At 39.7% G+C, this 16,078-nt stretch overlaps 1 protein-coding gene across 4 annotated transcripts in view; it reads right to left on the minus strand.

Moving 5' to 3' along the window:
* Positions 1–1,923: 1,923 nt before the first annotated feature.
* Positions 1,924–16,078, minus strand: part of NR5A2 (nuclear receptor subfamily 5 group A member 2) — a 126,246-nt gene continuing 112,091 nt past the window's right edge. For all 4 annotated transcript variants that reach the window (XM_035010377.1, XM_035010380.1, XM_035010378.1 and 1 more), the window contains one exon: positions 1,924–3,425. In XM_035010377.1, coding sequence (XP_034866268.1) covers positions 3,178–3,425 — 248 coding nt within the window. In that variant the 3' untranslated portion in view covers positions 1,924–3,177. The remainder of the gene's footprint in view (positions 3,426–16,078) is intronic.

A 16,078-nucleotide genomic window follows, 5' to 3' on the forward strand; every position in this document is an offset into this window, starting at 1 on the left:
TTGTGTGGAAATCTTTTGATTCCATTCCTAGTCAGGTATCTTAATTACTTAGAAGCTTTAGTATCTAACAGAATGAGGACAGCATAAAAACTTTTAAAAAATTATCAGGCTGGGCATATCAATATTTATTGAAATACTGAAAAAAAAATCCATTTTGTCGAGAAATTCCTGGCAAGAATTGACATGACAATATGTATTTCACTGATACAGTAAGAAAACGCCAACAAGTAACCGACTTCACACTCTAAACATTGCATGGATTCAGGTCCAAGGTAGCTGCAGATCTGTAATACAAATGTTCAGACATTACAGATTGTCTGTTTACAAACATAGACCAACTATAATAAGCCACGCTAAGCCAAAAATGTTTATATTTGAGTCTGCTTTTACTAATAAATCCTGTAATTGATAAGGCAGTTGCTAAGGAAATGTCTCGTGACAGACTGGTTAACAATGAGCACTAGAGAAATTTCATTTGCCAACTTTGGATGGGCCACAGATGTTGGCTGTGGTGCATTCTTGTTTATCAACTTCTGTTCTTGATGTCAGCAGGAGTGTGGATGTAAATCTCCGTGTTGCCCATCTTTCTAACTATACTTAGGATGGAATTTGCTAGGTTAACAACATACCAGTAATTGACATTTCTTAGGTTTAATTTTCAGGGGAGAGTACTACTGTATTATTTAAAATAAGAAAACATGGACTTTCAGAATCAAGGTATTTAGGGTTTTTTTTTTTTTTTTTTGCAGTGTTAAAGACCCTCCAATTAACTATCCCACCAATCTCATAATTGCCGCCACCCATGTTCCACATGCAGGATGCAACCACTTCAGTAACTGTTAACAACACCCATTCCTCCCCACATGTCTTCTAGCCAACTTGGTTTTTAAGTGGGGAGGGTAAGGATGCTGCCAGTCTATTTAATGCTTGGGACATTGACTCTGATCAGCTGTTTTTCATTGTCCTTTGAGCTGCGATGACAGGTGACTGAGACTGCATGAGAAGCTGTGGACACTCAGCTTAGCAAATGTGTACCCTTCATGTGGACGAATATTAGAGGTGATTAAAAAAATAATAAAATAATCCTTTTTGTACACACAGAAGTAGTAACTAATATCTTTGGTATACAACTTACAACGCTTGTAAAGGAAACCAGGGAAGACTCTACCCTCGTTAAATTTACTTGGAAACAGAGGAAACTATAAGTCACATAATTTACAATAGATATTAAATAAACTACAGTAAGAATTATGAAGATTTACAGACATTTAATCAAGTGAATGATTTTAATTCATTAAGACCCTTCTCTGTCCCTGAACTATGTTCCGCTAACTTGAAGACATGCTACAGTAAACACATATATTTGGTTTCTTCAGTCTTGGCTATATCTTATACAAAGGTGAAACCAAGGAACAATAAATTAGCATCATAATTGTCTACAGTTGAAACTATGATATACAATATAAATAAACTATTCAAAAGCCTGAAACATTTATGAAAAAATTAAGGGACTAGGAGATACTTTTAGTTTTTACAGTTTTTACAAGTGATTGTGCCGCTGATAATCTCAAAAAAATCAAAGTCTAAATGAGATTCCCATTGTTGATTTTAGTGTCTCACGACATACAATAATTAAGTACTGTTAAAAATAATTACCAATCAGAAAAATAACATTAAGGAAATTACTGCTTTAGCTATTTTGTAATATCACAGTTTCCCCCCTCCCCCCACAGGACCTAAAGAATGTAAACACTATCTTTTATTTGACTTGAAAGTATTAATACTTTATTTTAGACAAATGTTGATCCACATCTGCACAGCTACCTCTCAGAATTGTGAAATAAGGCAAGACTTCCATACCTGTGGCATTACATGTCAATAATACTGCTATTGTTTGGAGAGTTTGTTTTGCAATTCTTTGTCCTTCAATATTTGTTCTAGAGCAGACTTTGGTCTATGACTCAGAAAGGTTAGTATCACTCTCTTCCTTTCCCTTTTGGGGAAGATTGGAATTGCTTTAGTATCTTTCCAGTCCATATGTAGGAATCACTGTTGCTGTTCTATGTTTAGGGGATGTTCAACTGCAACAAGCCGGAGACTTGAGGCAATTTATTAGCTCACCTTTTTCTTTCTTTTTTTGCATAGCTTAACATCCTTCGGTTTTATTTTAAACTACTTAGCACTGTGACTATTTGACATCCCAGTAAAATATGTTTCAGGTTTTATTTTCAAATGAACTACAAACTTGGATGGTCCAAAAAGACAAATGTACCCCAATAAGCCTTTTGGCAAGAAATTTTTATGAAATGACAACGCCAAAGCCACATTTCAGTAACAATAGCAGAAATAAGGTCTAGCTTGCTTTAGCTATGGAGCATTTGCTTTAAATTTGTACTCCTTTCCCTTAATATTAATTAATGCTTATATAAGATCAGAAGAGGGATACTGTCTGCTTTTTTTTTTTTTTAACATGAACACATGACAAAACAAACCAGAACATATTTCAAATGGCAAGCTAACATATTGTAGACTGTTCTTATTAGCTGTTTGCAGGTCTAAGACGTAGACATTCAAAATTAGGCTTTTCATGATTTGGTGGAGCTACTAGTGGGTGTGGCTGAGCACAAGTCTGTAAGGACAGATTCCGTGATCATAGGACAGAAGGTGCTGGGTCCTTGAAAGGAAGAGGGAAGGGCTATTACAGGTGCAGCCGATGGATTTTTTGAGTTGTTTTAGTTCAGCTTTACCATGGAGGCATTCTGTAAGCTCAAATCCCCTGCTGTATAAGCCTAATTAATAACACAGATCAGTTCCTAAATTTCTTCACAGCGGAGATCAGTTTAAATATACAAGAATTGTTCTGTCCATTTTCATTCCGATATGGGGTTGGTATCCATCTGTGAGTTCAATCCACTTCGTTACAATGTCTTTTATATGGAATCCTTTGGGGATGTGAAGCCTTTGATTCACAGTTTGCAATACAAATACCCTGATACATCATTTATTTGCTATTAAGTATTTGATTATTATGCCTTTTTAAACTCAATATCTTTAAACCAAGTTTTTAATTAGTGTTGCTTGGAGCAGTTCAGAGTATTTTTTTTTCTTTTCTTCCTGTTCTTTTTTCCCCCACCAACCTCTTTTTGTTTTGAAAGCAGAGCTTTTAGGGGTTGGAACCTAAGCTCTTTTTGCATGCAACATTTCAATAAGGAGGTTATTATAGGGCACATCCCCATTCAGATGCTTATAGTAGAGGTATTCTTCAGCCTGCATGCTGATGGCCCGGATTTCAGGTAGTCGAAGAAGTAGCTGCCCGAATTTCTCTGTTTGCTGTGGGTAGTTGCACATAGTATAGTCCAGCAGGGCGGCATTGACTTGTTCCTGGACACCTTCTACCAGCTGGAAGTTCTCAAGGTTTTTGACATCTGGATTTAAAAAACAAAAGCAAAAACAAACCATGATATTTTAATGGAATTTTAATTCCTGTTTACTACAGCAGTGTGTTCAATTAATGGATGTATTTCCTACTGACATAAAGCATACTTTATATGCTGCTGAATATTCAGTAAGCCCCACTCACCAAGCTTCCTGGGAAAAGGATCACAAAAGAGCTTTAGAAGAATGTCTTGTTGAAATTCTGCATATACCTCAAATCAATTAGACACCAATGGATTTTGAGCAAGGTCAACTCTTTTCATATCTTACAAAAGGAAAGGTTTGAGGATTCCTAAAGTAGAGGGATCATAATATATTGCCAGCAAATGAGTCCCTAGAGAAAGACCTATCTTAACCCAGTATATTACACAATTCACATGATTCTGTATTAATTTTTCTGACCCAAGGTGAAATCTGTGTCCCGGGTATGATGTAGTTAATTCTAATAAAAAGTGACAGGGTTCTTGTTTCTGTTTGACATTTTCTAAATGATTCTGAAAGCCTTTGACTTGTCTAGCCTATGCTAATGAACATCTGGTACACTCCAGTGACTGGCAACAGAATATTCGCTACTGAGAACTCTCTAAAATATATATCTCAGTGACTAATGATCTTTATCAAATGAAAGCCTTGTCCTTTAGGCAGAACACACTCCAGGATGGCCAGTGCCCTTTAACCTGAATGTGGTTTGAAAGTCTGATACTTTACTTTCCCCCCCTTTTTTTTTCCTGGTCCTGGGTCACTCATACAGAGAAGATGGACATGGACAATTCATGCAGCCTAACTCCTGGTGATCATCCAGTTGTTTTAAGGCATCTGCCCTAGAGGTCCTTATAAATATTGAAAAAGGGAGAAATAGAGAGTCAAAAAAAGACAGACTGACATACAAATACATACACAGACAATGAACAGGGGAAAATGGTGATGTTGGAATTTCTCTTCTGGAGTTTATTTACGTTAACTACAACTTTTATATAATGTGTATATAGAAGTCTCTGGAAAAAAATATATAGATATGTGTGTTTACATACATCCACGCTAAGAAAGTAAACAGATGCAGCACCCCTCCAGCCCTGTTTTATTTTCTAATTGGACAAAAATAAATAAGAATGATTCAGAAGAAAACCACATAATACTATGATTAAAAGGTTAAATGTACTAAACTCAGTACTAGTTACCAGAGTAACTCATACCCAATACTTCTGGCACTGAACTTGGCTGTTAAACTTAGCCTGTACATATGTGCATGTCCATTTTGGTATCTCTAAATCCTCTTAAAATAAGGTTACTTACTTGCCTTGGGGGGGGTGGGAGACAGGCAGAATGGGTGAAGGGTTGTGTGAAATACAGGCTGCGAGTTATGGAATGACTAAGTCACAGGAATAAAGGGCACAGCGTAGGAAATATGGTCAGTGATTCTGGACTAGTGTTGCGACAGTTGGCAGCTACGCTCGGGGTGGGCCCAGCATAACATACAGAGAAGTTCGATCACTATGTTGTGTACCTGAAACCAATGAAACACTGTGTCAAGTCTACTCAAATAAAAAGTAAAGACAAACAAAAACAAAACAAAACAAAAAAAGGTTGTTTAAATGTGTCTGGGATGATTTTAGTGTTTGTATTTTGAGCCATAACTTCACATTAAACATGCTTTCCCCTCCTCATCCTCCAAGTCTCTGCCCCAAATTAAAAACAGTGAGGAGTAAGTACTGAAATAGGTACATAGTGTGAGCACCAGATACCACATGTATTTCAAAGTGAGATGGGAGAATAAAAAAAATTGATTATTTATTAGTGAGATGTACCAACAGACAAATGCTACACTATTAGGCGCTGTGTCTTCTTATGGCATTGAAACTCGTAGGCAAGTTGTTGCCCACCTGACATTTTATGTATGTCCTACTTTACAGTTAATAAAGCATTTTCCATCTGATTTAAAATATTTTTAAAATGTTCTTAAATTATTATTATTTTTTAAAGATTTTATTTATTTATTTGACAGAGAGAGACACAGCGAGAGAGGGAACACAAGCAGGGGGAGTGGGAGAGGGAAGAGCAGGCTTCCCACCGAGCAGGGAGCCTGATGCAGGGCTCGATCCCAGGACCCTGGGATCATGACCTGAGCCGAAGGCAGACGCTTAACGACTGAGCCATCCAGGTACCCCCAAAATGATCTTATTTAAAAAGACTGATATGTTTAGTTACATTTGGTTCAAAATTATAAAATGTCAACAATTGGAAATATCATTGATATGCTCTAGCTGGGTTCAGGACAGAAGAATTTACACTCGTGTTAGCTTTGTCCCCTGCGGTGCATGTTCTCCTTTCAAGGGCTCACACTTTGGTGATGTGTGTGGGTCCTTCATAAAGGATCATGGCAGAGAGCGAATATCATTTAAAAATAGTTCAATTTTTGGCAAATTTCTCAGTGCTTTTTCTTTTTACCTTCATCCAACTGAGAGGAGACAGAATTCACCTTTCTCTTTTACATACGACTAGGAAGTTGAAAAAGAAAACAAGCCACTTTCAGTGTTATAGAGATCTAAACACAATTATAGAAAAACAACTGAAATGGAGTATTATTTTATGCTACAATGAAAGATACTCTCACAAGCAAGGAAATCTAACAAGAGTCATAGAATTAATAGGGAGGATGTAAGAATTTGCACAGTAAAAAATGTAAGATAAATAAAAGTCTTAGAAAGTTCTTGAAACTTTCTTTTTTTTTGATAAATGTATTTTTTGAGACCTAGGTTCTACCTTCTGTGATAAATTATGCCACTCTGTTAAGAAAAAAAAAAATCTATTAAAAAACATAAAACAAAAAGAATAGATCATTAGTCCTGGTTTATGTGCTTATTATTATTAATTGCCCCAAAGGTACTTACTGAATGTCTATTTTGTTTCTATGTCTACAGAGACAATTTATAATTTGGCATCAATGATCCTGATATTTAAGCTATGTAAGGTTAAAAAAAAAAAAAAAGAAAGAACAAGATTTTTATGGAATTACTCTCTTTTACTGACCAAGTAGTTCCTGGATCATTGCTCTGCTGGTTGATTCTACTTTCAGCTAGCAATTCCTCTCACAGCGTTTTGCATTGCTTTAGTAACCATCCGTTTCCCTAGTAGACTGTAAGCATCTTGGAGTGAGGACTCTGTATTAGTCAAAGCATCTCCAGAAAATTCTCCAATTAATGTTTGCTTTATATTATTGATGTATTTGTCCAAGACGGATATCACTGTGACATTACCTATTATATTCAACTGTTAAGTATCGTATAAGCCAATTTCCTTTCTTTTTCTAATTTGAAACTGGCTTTCAAAAATTGATTTATACAATAGATTTCTCCCCGAAATAAAATATTTAAAATGTGACAGTGTTTTCTGGCTAAAGAATCCTGTGTGAATCCTGTGGTCTGAATAATCAAGTCTTAATTTACATGTTTTGCCAATGAGGATTTTCACTGGTCAGTTTTGCTTTAAGGGAAATGTGCCCACATCCTCATTTGGATTTGGAATAGGGTCGCTGAGCTCCTAAATTTCTTGCATCTCTGCCTGAGAGGCAGACCATAATTTCCCTGCTATGGTCGAGATGGTTCACAAGGACCCAAAAGCAACAGAGAAGATGAGTGACACCACCTCTCAGGTGACACGACCTCTCAGAAGACTCAGAATTTTCTCTTTTATGTAGTTCATTTGTATTTACTTTTTGGGAAAAGTCCAGAAACTTAAGTGTGCTCCCACAATACTCATGGAATTCTTTTTTTTAAAAAGATTTTATCATTTATTTATTTATTTATTTATTGGGAGAAAGTGGGGGGAGGGGCAGAAGGAGAAGGAGGGAGAGAATCTCAAGCAGACTGAGCTGAGCACAGATCCCAATGAGGGGCGTGATCTCACAACCCTGAGATCATGACCTGAGCCAAAATCAAGTGTCAGATGCTTAACTGACTAAGTCACCCAGGCGCCCCATGGTATTCATGTCCTTTTGTGAAAATTCATATATGAAATACATTTAAAATCTTAAGCATTTTCTCTGGGGTGTTCCCATAAATCAAGTCCTATTCCACATTAAGTAATGAATGGGGGCTGGCATACTTGGGAGTCTAAATTCATCTATAACAGGACTCTTTAACACCAAAACTTCATGAATGAACTGGTATTAAATTACATGAGAAAACAGAATTTGGAAAATTATTACATATTCCGGAGTCCTCAGAAATCATATGTTTTTGAGCTGTGCTGTTCAGTTCCTGTATAAATACCACTGTACCATATTTGGATGGTAGAAGAGGGGAGATTGACAGGAGACCAAAATTCCCACCAGTTCTTCTGCGGTATCTTATGCTGGATCTTCAAGTCTCCTGCATTTGGCCCTCTATGTTCTCCTTTGAAATTTATAAGCTTCATCTTAATACAATTTAAAAATACAAGTTAATGAACTCTATCATTGCAAATTCAGAGTTGGAAATCGCATGTAAACAGACAGAGGCATCCCCAACCCTTTTTCTATAGCCTTTAAATTTTGATGACTGGCAAAAGCATTTTGTGCTTCTCCTCTAAGTATCAATCTCTTATCATCTATTCTACTTTATTCACTCAGGGACTAATTACCAACTTTTTATGTGAAGCAGCATTACGATAAGCTCACAGTGGCATGCTCAGATTTTTTCCATCCTTACTGGAAAGTAAACCCTTAGGTCTTCTTGAATATATTACAGTTACTGGCTTCTCAGTCATACACAACACTCAGACTCTCTCTGAAGGTGAAGATACTGATTTCTGCCTCCCTGGTACCTGCCACATGGCACAGCCTGTAAATCTTCCTGTTCAGCACTTTTGTCAGTGATGGGTCCTTTGCTGAGCAAGGGGGCTGGGAGGTTGGGAGGTTGGGAGGTTGGGAGGCTGGGGGCTCAAATGGAGTGTGCCGTTTTTTTTGCCGAGAAGATAATTATCTTTGTAAATTTTCCACATGTGGGAAAAACAATTGTATCTTGCCCTTTAAAAGAGATGAAAGTGGGAAAAGGAGGTACCATTTTGTACCTAGAGAACATTTCTTTTCCTTGAGGCTTTTGGAAGGATGGCGATCTATAAATCGGTACACGATTTGTCCTCAGAAGACTTTTTCCTTTAATAAGTGAGAAAAGGAGAAAGGAAAGAATTTTCTGTAAGGAATTAATTTTTAAAATTATTTTTGAAAGGGCTATATTTAAATAATTTACATACATAATTTTATAAGAACTTTGAGAGCAACCTGCTAGTTCTTTTCATATGAACCAAGTTCACTTAATAAAGAGTGAGGGCTGTTTAGGGTTTGGAAATGGGCGGACAAGATATTTTTAATGCTGATGTCTAAGATTAAATTCTATCCTGTTTCCAGCAAAACTTCAAACTCAAGATTTTACATTTATCGCTGTTAAGTCCGCTACAAAAATGTGTTTGTGTGTGTATGCTTATTAACCCAAGAGCTATTTTTAGCAACTAGAATATACAATTCGGTGCCTTCATATGCAAATTACTAACAAGAAAATGCAACTCTTTGGCAGGAGCTGTGTGTAAAAATGTGGACAAACAGAGTATGCATTATTTATGTACACAGGAATAACAAGCCCTTACAACTACTGATGCTTTGTAACTTACAAGGCACTGTAACCTGCATTTATTATTTTACACCTTTATGTATATGCAATATATGAAATATATGAATTCATTCATCCATCCATCCATCCATCCATTCATTCAGTTTGACAGTCCTGTGCCAGGTATTAAAGATACAGGAATAAAACACAGTCTCTGTGTCAAGTAGTTTATTTAATGTTATAGAGATAAGCCGTGGATGTGTTGGGCACACACAGGATCAGCAGCTTAACTTTCACGCAGAAGGAGAGCAGAGGGGCAAGAGGAGGATGGGCCATAAAGTTTAAGACTAAGGACATCCCATGTCAGAAAGAGTCTGGATTTTGGTCTGAAAGCAATACAGAAGCACTGAAAGATTTTAAGATGGCAATGGTCAACTCTGATTTAGAATGAGCACTCTAGGGGCGCCTGGGTGGCTCAGTCGTTAAGCGTCTGCCTTCGGCTTGGGTCATGATCCCGGGGTCCTGGGGTCGAGTCCCACATCGGGCTCCCTGCGTGGCGGGAAGCCTGCTTCTCCCTCTCCCACTCCCCCTGCTTGTGTTCCTGCTCTCGCTATCTCTCTCTCTGTCAAATAAATAAATAAAATCTTAAAAAAAAAAAAAAAAAGAATGAGCACTCTACCAGAAGTGTGGAGAAGGAATTGGTACATGAAGAAGGGGAAGGAGGGAGCAGTCTCATGGGAGGACCAATCAGGAGGCTGTCGCAGGAATAGAGGTGAGAAGTACAGTGGGCCATGGGGCGGGGCGGGGGCAGAGGGGATGGACTTGAAAGGCATCAAGATGGTTGACTCAACAGGGCTTACTGGCCCTGTGTTAATCAAGTAGGACAGAGTGAAGGTCCTGGATGACTCCTGGGTGTCTGTCAAGGGAGAAAGGTGGTGGCTATCCTTTTGGCAAGAGGCAGAGGCATATTTGAGAGGGCAGGATTTAATAAGTCTAGGTATAGCCATATTGAATTTAAGGAGCCTGTGGAACACTCAGTAAATATAGAGGAAATGGCAGGAAATGAAGGTCCAGACCTAAGCAGAGAGGCCTGGATGGTGGTCTAGATTTGGGACTCATCAATGGACCAGTGTTGGATGAAACCTCCGGGGTTGGTGAGAATGTTTAGAGAGAGAAGGGGCCTAGTGGTGGAATTCTGGAGAAGGCTAACTTTTAAAGGATGGCTTCCTTGAGAAGGTATTACAAGTATTTTGAAATTAAGACTTAGAGATTAAATAGCTTTTCTAAGATCTCAAAGTAAGCCAGACACAGGGAGGGAGAAGCTAACATTTCAGAGCGCTAGTCAATGTGCAAAGGATTTTTTACATGTTTTCTCATTTAATACTGTTAAGAATCTTGGGAAGGTATTATTATCATCATTCTCCAGATAAAGAAACCGATTTACAGGGGTCACGTAACTCTACCTCCACAGCTACTAAAACGCAGACCCTGGATTGTAACAAGCTATCTGGCTCTAGAGTTCTTGAACCCCGCCCACAAGACATCCCCTCCTGCCCTCACCCCCCCAACCACCCCCGCCCCCGCCGCCGCCCCTGCAGAGCTTGGAACTAGACCTTGAAGGGCTCCTGACTGTCCTGGAGATTGTTTTCCCCCTAGTGCCACAGCTTGCAAGTTTCTGCCATCTGCTGAGGTTGGAGAATGGGATGTCCTGGTTAATCAAATAGTTCCTTTTCTAAAGGGTCTGATCTCATAATACATGAGCGGTTTTCAGAGAATTTTAACGAAATAATATACTATTGACATTTATATTGCTATGGCTCATACCTTAATTCATCTTTAATGATTTTGAAGGAACTTTAACATCTTAAATGCCACAGTTCATTATTCTAAATAGCAGGCACAACTGAGAATGAGTACAATTTAGTGTCACAGGGTGCCTTCATGGGGGTCTTTTCTGGGCAATCTCCACCCAGCCCTTTCCACTGGGACTATAAGGTAGCAGGGCTAAGGAAAAAAGAGTTTCTCTTTGCTTCTTATATGGAGTTTAGGAAGCAGGGTTCCACTGATTTAAAAAGTTTGAAAAGCACTTGATTTTGTGGCTATAATAACATCATTCAAAGGGAATTTGGTCTAATTTAATTCCATTGACTAGTCCTGTCAAGCAAGTCTTTCAATCACTCTGAGCCTGTGTTTCTATCTGTAAAATATGGGAAATAACTCTTTTAGTCTCTTAGGATCACGGAAAAGTAAAATATGAATTAAATTTGAATAAACTTAAAAATGCAAAAGTATTACATCCTAGTCATTATTTCTTAAAATTTTAATAATAAAATGTACTGATAAAATATTCAAGTTTACTGATTAACTTGTTTGCTTCCAACACATATCCTAAACAGCCATCTAATCCTTTTCCCTGCCACAAAGTTTCACGAAAAAAACAGTCTCTGATGTTGCAGTTTTCCAAAATTAATGGAAGGCACAGTGAATACTTCAAAGTTTATCCCCTCCTCGATCACAAAGAACATTCCAGAAAACAGGGCCAATTCTGAAGTTTCAGCTACAGACTTTTCATGCTGTTGTATTAATTTTGAAGCCCAATTTTCCCAACTATACATGGCAGCCTGCACAAAATGCTACGACGGAGCGAGTGGCAGCATGGGCCAGAGAAGCATAGGCTCAGGAAATACCGGTGCATAGAGAATGTCACTTGGAGCAGTGTCTGCCCTCTTGTCAATTTTTTGTTCATAATGGGTCATCCCCAAGAGGCAGCGGACATTTATTAAATGTCTTTAGGGCGCCTGGGTGGCTCAGTCGGTTAAGCGACTGCCTTCGGCTCAGGTCATGATCCTGGAGTCCCGGGATCGAGTCCCGCATCGGGCTCCCTGCTCGGCGGGGAGTCTGCTTCTCCCTCTGACCCTCCTCCCTCTCGTGCTCTCTGTCTCTCATTCTCTCTCTCACAAATAAATCTTAAAAAAAAAAAGAGGGGCACCCGGGTGGCTCAGTTGGTTAAGCGACTGCCTTCGGCTCAGGTCATGATCCTGGAGTCCCGGCATCGAGTCCCGCATCGGGCTCCCTGCTCGGCGGGGAGTCTGCTTCTCCCTCTGACCCTCCTCCCTCTCGTGCTCTCTGTCTCTCATTCTCTCTCTCGCAAATAAATAAATAAAATCTTAAAAAAAAAAGTCTTTATTTTTAGTCTCAATTCTAACTGTGAGATCATGAGCATGTCACTATTTGGGGCCTCAACTTTTCCTCATCTGGGAACTTCAAAGTTGGACTTGGTCTCTATTGTCACCCACAACCCTAATAGTCTATGACTGAATGCTTATGAACTGAAGTATGGAGAGGAAGATACTGGATTGTCAACAAACAGGTACAAGCAGTATTCTGCAATCACCCTACTAGACTATCACTGGCTATTTATTTATTTATTTATTTATTTAAAGATTTTATTTATTTATTTGAGAGAGAGAGAGTGAGAGAGAGAAAGAGCACAAGAGGGGGGAGCGGGAGAGGGAGAAGCAGACTCCCTGCTGAGCAGGGAGCCCGATGCGGGACTCAAGCCCGGGACTCCAGGATCATGACCTGAGCCAAAAGCAGTCGCTTAACCAACTGAGCCACCCAGGCGCCCTATCACTGGCTTTTTTGCTTAACTGTCTGGAAAGTACTTCAATTCTCCAAGATGGTTTTTGGCCTGCATTACAAATCATTTGAAACTTTGTTTAGTATATAGCTATGATCTGACACACTGTGCCCTAGGAAAAGTGGTACTAAATTCATTTCCATTGATGTAGCTCCCCCCTTGACAAGGAACGATGTCGCTTTGGCATGCACAGACACAAAGCTTGCAGAAGTCTCAGAGCTAGCTGACACACACTTTGCCCTGAGCGCACAGAATATAGAACTGAATACAAATGGCATCACTTAAATCCTTTGAACAAAACAACATTCCATGAGTTTACATAGTTTCTTCTCAGAAGAAAGTGGAAATCCTTTATCATAGTCTAACTCAGAAACCGTATCTGTTGGCCTCACTCCTCCCCAAACACACTGGTCTTCTTGCTTTTCTCCAACACGCAAAGCTTCCTTCTGCCTTAGGACCCTTGCACTTGCTGTTCCCTCATTCTGCATGGTTCCTCCCCTATTGCGTAGGACTCACTCCCTCACTTCACTTCAGCCTCAGCTCAAATAACATCTACTCAAAGAAGCCTTTGCTGACTACCCTTTCTACAAAAGCTTTGCCTTACTACCAAATCTCTCTCTGTGCCCTCACTCTGCCTTATTTTTCTTTAAAATATGTCGTGTATCAAAGAGATATTTGTATACCCATATCTGTTCCTAGCAGCATTGTTCACGATAGCCAAAAGGTAGAAGCAACCTAAGGAGCCACGGACCAATGAACAGACAAACAAAATGTGGGCTATACATCCAATGGAATATTAAGCAGCCTTTTTTTTTTTTTTTTAAAGATTTTATTTATTTATTTGACACAGAGAGAGACAGCGAGAGAGGGAACACAAGCAGGGGGAGTGGGAGAGGGAGAAGCAGGCTTCCTGCAGCGCAAGGAGCCCGATTTGGGCTCGATCCCAGGACCCTGGGACCATGACCTGAGCCAAAGGCAGACGCTTAACGACTGAGCCACCCAGGTGCCCCTAAGCAGCCTTAAAAAGGAGGGAAATTCTGACATAAGCTACCACAAGGACACTGTGCTAAGTGAAATAAGCCAGTCACAAAAAGAAAAATACAGTATGATTCCACTTGTATGAGGTACCCAGAGTAGTAAATTCATAGACAGAAAGTAGGATGGTGATTGCCGGGGCCTAGGGGGAGAAGGAAATGGGGGCCGTTGTTGAATAAGTATACAATTTGAGTTTTTGTGGGCACCTGGGTGGCTCAGTCGTTAAGCGTCTGCCTTCGGCTCAGGTCATGATCCCGGGGTTCTGGGATTGAGCTCTGCATCAGGCTCCCTGCTCCACGGGAAGCCTGCTTCTCGCTCTCCCACTCCCCCTGCTTGTGTTCCCTCTCTCGCTCTTTCTCTGTCAAATAAATAAATAAAATCTTAAAAAAAAAAAAAAATTTGAGTTTTTGTAAGATGAAAAGGGTTCTGGAGATTGGTTGGACAAGAATGTAAATGTATTTAACACTCCTAAACTGTACACTTCCGAGTGGTTAAGATAATAAATTTTATGTTATGTATATTCTACCACAACTAGAAATTTAAAGATGTAATGTATAGGTAGGTTTTTATTTTTATTTATTTATTTATTTATTTATTTTTAAGATTTTATTTATTTATTTGACAGAGAGAGAGACACAGCGAGAGAGGGAACACAAGCAGGGGGAGTGGGAGAGGGAGAAGCAGGCTTCCTGCCACCAAGCAGGGAGCCCGATGTGGGGCTCGATCCCAGGACCCTGGGATCATGACCTGAGCTGAAGGCAGATGCTTAACGACTGAGCCACCCAGGCGCCCCTATAGGTAGGTTTTTAAACATGATATAATGAACACTTGTGAATCCACCACTCTGAAGAAACAAAAGGAACATCACCCTTCAGGCTCCTTGTGTGTTCCTTCCGTGAACTAATTCCTGACGCCTCAGAGTGACCACTACCTCCATTTTGTGTCTACTCTTCCCTAGATCCCTAAACTATATGTTCTTACTGTTGCTTGTTGGACTGACCGTACATTATACATTTGTCTAATTTTTGAAATTGCCTGCTACCCTCACCAGCATGAAAGCTGTGAAGGAAGGGACTTGGTCTAATTTGCAGCTGTATGTTAGCTCCTAGGGCAGTGTTCAGCACAGAGAAGATCCTCAGTGTAGCGGCCCCCTTATCCATGGCTTGGCCTTCCGTGGTTTCAGCCACGGGCAGTCAACTGTAGTCTGAAAGCAGATGACCCTTTTCCGGATGTACCATCAGGAGGTTAGTAGCCGCCTAATTAGTCTCCTGTTAGTAGACACAGTGTCTACACTATTCACCTCCCTTCGTCTCATCACGTAGGCGTTTTTTTGTTTTTTGTTTTTAAAGATTTTATTTATTTGACAGAGAGAGACACAGCGAGAGAGGGAACACAAGCAGGGGGAGTGGCAGAGGGAGAAGCAGGCTTCCTGCCGAGCAGGGAGCCCGATGCGGGGCTCGATCCCAGGACCCTGAGATCATGACCTGAGCCGAAGGCAGACGCTTAACGACTGAGCCACCCAGGCGCCCCTCATCACGTAGGCATTTTATCATTTCACATCATCATAAGAAGAAGGGTGAGTATAGCACGATAAGGGATTTTGAGAGAGAGGAAAACCACATTCACATAACCTTTATTACAGTATATTATTATAATCGTTCCATTTTATTATTAGCTATTGCTGTTTATCTCTTACTGTGCCTAATTTAGAAATGAAACATTATCATAGGTATGCATTTATAGAAAAAAATGTAGTGTGTGTATATATATATATATATATATATATATATATATATATATATCAGTACCATCCACAGTGTCAAGCTTCCATGACTAGGGGTCTTAGAACATTTCCCCCACAGGGCACCTGGGTGGCTCAGTTGGTTAAGCGACTGCCTTCAGCTCAGGTCATGATCCTGGAGTCCCGGGATCGAGTCCTGCGTCGGGCTCCCTGCTCGGCAGGGAGTCTGCTTCTCCCTCTGACCCTCCTCCCTCTCATGCTCTCTGTCTCTCATTCTCTCTCTCTCAAGTAAATAAATAAAATCTTTAAAAAAAAAAAAAAAAAGAACATTTCCCCCACAGATCAGGGGGTGGGGGGACCACCGTAAATATGTGAGGAATGAACAAATAAATTTCTTGATTAAACCCTGCTTTGCCCTAAACCAAAACCTTTTCTTTCTTTTTCTTCTGCCTTTGACATACTACTATTTTTCCATATCAAATTCACGGCAGACTTTATTTTTGTTTCGTGCAGAATTATTTCGTAACAGTAAGCAAAAAGCATGAAGTCCATTATGTATTGTGTTTTCTTGGGAAAGAGTCAGAAGGGACTTTTGGCTGGGTGTTCTGCCTGCAGTGCCAGGCCTGCCTGTTTTTCTTGAATCAC

Source organism: Mirounga leonina, unplaced genomic scaffold (genome assembly GCF_011800145.1).
Source record: "Mirounga leonina isolate KUSES-001 unplaced genomic scaffold, KU_Mleo_1.0 Mir_154, whole genome shotgun sequence".
In the NCBI taxonomy this organism is placed as follows: Eukaryota; Metazoa; Chordata; class Mammalia; order Carnivora; family Phocidae; genus Mirounga; species Mirounga leonina.